Here is a 4,581-nt window from a genome sequence, read left to right as displayed (position 1 = left end):
CTTAAACACTGACAGCAATTACAGCCTTATCTTCAGGCCCGGTAGAAGATGCTAATCAAAGTAAACTGCGTTCATGAGATGCAGGGCCAGAAATTAAAACTATTCAACTCCTCAAGGCCCAAGGACTATTGTGGAAGAGGTGGGCATGTGAGATTGTAAGGGCTGATATTAAGAGAAAAGTAGCTCAGTTTCTCTAGGAATTAACCATTCATATCAAAGGCACACTAAAGCAAAACCAGTATCTAGGTTGCTGTGTCAGTTTAACAAGGCTTTCTTGGAGCATTAACTCACTTCTTCATGCAAAATGATAAAGGTTACAAGGTTTATAGAAATTATATTTTACAGTCAAGATGATTAAACTTTTATTATAAAATTTAAAAAAAAACAAATTTAATTTGCCGCATCCTGTTTTTAATTAGAGCTTATTGTTTGGGATATTAAGTCTCCTCTCTCAAAGAATAAAGATTTTCACTTTTTTTTTTTTTTTTTTTTTTGAAATCTTTGAGTTACTGCTTTGGTTAAATGAATGACTTATTTTACAATGACCCATGACCCTATTTCGTGATATCAAGCATTTTAAACTTTTTATCTTTGACGAACTTTCCAAAGTGAAATTCTAACTTGATTCTTCATTAATTTTTTGATATGAGTCCTCTGAAGTCCAAAAGAGACATATTTGTCTTATTTGGTATAAAAATCATACAAGAAGCATCGTCAAATATAAAATGGTGTTTGACTTTCTTTGGGCTGTATTTATAGAAATGTTATTGATATGTGCTCCAAAGTTATGGGAAACTCTTATAATTCTGAAATAACTTCTGTATGTTATTAATTATAAATTTTATGTTAAATTGTTGTATGCTACAGAAGTAACCAAAATTTACTTGTCAATGGTGGTTTTAATAATGGCCGTCCTGGCTGGGTGTGGTGGCTCACGCCTGTAATCCCAGCACTCTGGAGGCCAAGGCGGGTGGATCACGAGGTCAGGAGTTCAAGACCAGCTTGGCCAAGATGGTGAAACCCCGTCTCTCCTAAAAATACAAAAATTAGCCGGGCGTGGTGGCACAGGCCTGTAATCCCAGCTACTCAGGAGGCTGAGCCAGAGAATCACTTAAACCCAGGAGGCAGAGGTTGCAGTGAGCTGAGATCATGCCATTGCACTCCAGCCTGGGCAACAAGAGTGAAACTCCATTTCAAAAAAAGAAAAAAATATACACCCCTGATTTGAAACAAGACTAGGATACATGGTAAAGAATGTTTATTCACTAAAGTTTTGACAGACTGAAGGCCATTATTTCAGATTGGAAATAGGAAACTTAAAAGAACTACATGGACATTGGGTAAAAGAACATGGGTTGAAATTTGCCTGGCAGTAGCCCAAAAGTAAATGGTCTTCGAGGTGCATGTGAAGGAACTGTAGGAGGGAAATGGGATAATTCACATCTCCGCCAATAAATAAATGTAGCCACACTAGCTTGGGGGATTTGAGGTGAGACATCGAAAATACTAAGTCATGGTGAGGGCTGGAAGACAAAAGAATGAATCACTTCATAGGAATGGCTGTGGGGAAGGGCTTGAAGGAATCATCCTCTGACTTCCACGTGAACCATGAACATTAAACATGGAGAAATGAGGAGCGGCAGCAGATCGGTTTGGGATGCATCTTCAGGGGATGCTGAAACAACAACAGCATTTGGTTTGCTCTACACCCTTGTCACCCCTCGCCCGCAAGCCCAGGGAGTGGTCAGCAGTGGTGCTTTGTGATGTCGAAGCCACCCTACGGCTGCCATTGGCTGGGACACTGCCTGTATGATCAAACAAAGCTCAAGGGTGTGGCTTTGCCTTGTCACCAGGAGGGTATATATAGGGAGGGCAAGAGCTCTGGGCCACTGGGAAGATTCAAAACCTACAAAAGCCCACTGCAGACACTGAAGAACCAATATATACAATGGGACAACAATGCAGTGCCGGCGGGGTGAAGAGGAGCGTCCCCTGTGATTCCAACGAGGCCGGCGAGACGGTAAGATTGTTAGGTTTTGAAGCGAAGGCGAGGGTGAAAGAAAGACACACAGAGCGGGGGCGGCTCAAACAACAACACAGGAATATTGCAGACAATTGTGGAAGTGGGGGACCCGCTCAATGCCAGAGCCCACCGCCGCTTACAGGCTGGGGTGCTTGTAGGTATGGGTGGGAGGGGCCTGGGCAGTATGGCTTGCTGCCCGGCAGGATATTGATAAGATGTTCTTATGATCAGGTGGTTTGGCCCTTTTTCTGGTGGAATATCATTGTGGTGTTCCTTAGAACGTTGCCAAGCAAGATATGATAGGGATGTTTCTTTAGTTGGGCCTTTGTCCGCCTTGCGGACAGGTGGTTAGGCAGGATGTTTCTCATGGCCTGAACCCCCATGGGATGTTTCACTTTGACCAAGGTCTGCAAAATAGCAAAGAACTTACAAAATGGTGCAGTTTGGACTAACAGATGACCCTACCCACGCTCCTCTTCTTCTTCCCCATAGATCCCTACTCTGTGATTCAACCTTGTTCTTCTCTGGATCAAACCCCTTCGTCAACCTGCGTTCCTTCTTCTCATGAAGCCCCCCATGCTATCCAGTCTCTATCCTGTTCACCCGAAATAATGTCCTCCTGGCCTCTCCCTGTTTTCTTAACAGATGCCGGAGACCCCAAGTGGGGACTCAGACCCCCAACCTGCTCCTAAAAAACTGAAAACATCTGACTCCTCCACCATAGTAGTGGTCCGCCACAGGAGGAACGTTAAAAGAACATCTCCAGGGGAACTGGTGAATGACCACTCCCGAGAGAACGGAATCAACCCCCTCCAAATGGAGGAGAAGGAATTCATGGAAATAAGGGTTGAAACACCTGCAAAGTAGAAGGAAGATGCATCCGTCAGCCTTGGGCAATGAAAATAAAGTTTGAGAAGCTGATGGCTGTGTATATCTCTGCCTGTTTTCTGATGGTGGGGGGGGGGGGAAGGGAAGGGAACGGAAGAGGTAGGCATTTGAGAAGGGAGGGATATGAGGTCCTGTAGGGTTGGTGGACAGACCCACAGGTTGAGAGTAAGCCAGACATCGTACATAAGGCCTGGGGGAGGACTGATTCCTAAGGAAAATTTTCTTCTTAAAATTTTATCTCACAGGAAGTGGAGATGTGTATATGTTCACGCAATTGTACCCGGCAGCACATAGTTCTGCTGAATGGACATATCAAACGTATTCCCATCCCCTTTCCATTGGATATTTTCCTAGGCTAGAAATATATGCTTTATAAAGAGTAAATGTTCTGTAAAACACAAAGCACAATACAAAAGAAGATAGTAGATGTAGGAGTAAGTAAACGGCAGGAAAGCATTGCTTGTAATGAAATGATTGAAAAGCCAATTCTGAAACAAAATTTTCAATGCATCTTAAATATTTGTTACTGTTTTAATGACCTCAGCAGTCTTTAATCAAGATAAGTATGCTTTAGAAATGTGTTGATATCCGCAAAGTGTGAATATTCAAAATCGCCATGACTTGGGAAAAGGAAAGTAAAACACTCTTAAGTATGAGGAGCTTTTTTCCATGGAATGTGAACTGCAAGGTGGTGAGAAGGGTTAGGTGTGATGTGGTGAGATCATTTTTAGGAGAGTGTGTCTATTATCGGCTTCCTAACACTTCCATTTTGCATGATAATTTCCTGAAATTCATCATTTAATTAAGGCTATAGATTTTGATTACAATGTGTCTTAAAATGTCAAACAGTATAATATTTATAGTGAAAAAGAAAACTGCTTGGTGGATACACATCGGTTAGCGGGAAAAGACACCACAGGGATTCACCATGGAGTCACCCGTGGATGGGGTTTTAGTTTCTGTCTTTGAATTGACCTTCACATAGTGTCTACCTCTTGAGAGTTCAGGGGATGTTGGAGAGATAATTAGGTAAAACAAGAAGGTCTTCTCAGGATACATGAGGGAGTTAAATAAAAATGCAGGAGCAATTACAATTTTAGTTATTTGTAACTGTTGTTTGCTAAGTCATAACACTGTCATGGATAACATGAAAAAATAAAATATACTAAATATCAATAGACAAAAACCAGTTTGCTTTTCTCCAACCAAATACCTAAATACCTAGCACTGATTTCCAGAACAAAATCCCCCATGTACCATCTTTGGAATAAAAGAATATTCTTTCAAGTTGTCGGACCACAAGGTAAAAACAAAAAATCCCAATGCTTTTTTTCTTACTCTTTGATATGTACAATTGAAGGTATTCCTCATTGCAAACTAATATTTCCATCCAGCACGTGACATTAAAGAAGTTTTCATATTTAGGATAGTAATACGGGATCACATTCTTTAGCCTTAGGCATTGCAGAGGAAAAACAAACAAACAAAAACAAACCAAAACTAAGCTGAGAGAGGCGGAGCAAGAAAAGCAGAATAGAAGGCTGCACAGATCAGCCCTCTCGCAAGGACACAAATTTAGCAACTATCCACACAGTAGAAAACACCTCCATAAGAACCCAAAATCAGGCGAACTCTCATAGTACCTGGTGGTATCACTGAAAGAGGCACTG

General features: G+C 41.6%; 1 protein-coding gene across 1 annotated transcript; it reads left to right on the top strand.

Moving 5' to 3' along the window:
• The first annotated feature begins 1,441 nt into the window (after positions 1 to 1,441).
• LOC101135574 (sperm protein associated with the nucleus on the X chromosome C-like) lies at positions 1,442 to 2,944 on the top strand. The gene is made up of 2 exons (XM_031006749.3): positions 1,442 to 2,020; positions 2,669 to 2,944. The coding sequence occupies exons 1-2, from the start codon at positions 1,949 to 1,951 to the stop codon at positions 2,888 to 2,890; spliced, it is 294 nt and encodes a 97-aa protein (XP_030862609.2). The 5' UTR covers positions 1,442 to 1,948; the 3' UTR covers positions 2,891 to 2,944.
• The last annotated feature ends 1,637 nt before the right edge of the window (positions 2,945 to 4,581 follow it).

The sequence above is a fragment of the Gorilla gorilla genome, chromosome X (assembly GCF_029281585.2).
Source record: "Gorilla gorilla gorilla isolate KB3781 chromosome X, NHGRI_mGorGor1-v2.1_pri, whole genome shotgun sequence".
In the NCBI taxonomy this organism is placed as follows: Eukaryota; Metazoa; Chordata; class Mammalia; order Primates; family Hominidae; genus Gorilla; species Gorilla gorilla.
The sequence above is the reverse complement of the archived record's forward strand: the minus strand, read 5'-3'. Positions and strand labels throughout refer to the sequence as shown.

What these genes read in the sequence shown, in the direction of transcription:
- LOC101135574 (XM_031006749.3), top strand. Translation starts at nt 1,949, where the DNA reads ATGGGACAACAATGCAGTGCCGGCGGGGTGAAGAGGAGCGTCCCCTGT. An exon ending in CCAACGAGGCCGGCGAGACG is followed by an intron (nt 2,021 to 2,668) that starts GTAAGATTGTTA and finishes TTTTCTTAACAG; the next exon opens with ATGCCGGAGACCCCAAGTGG.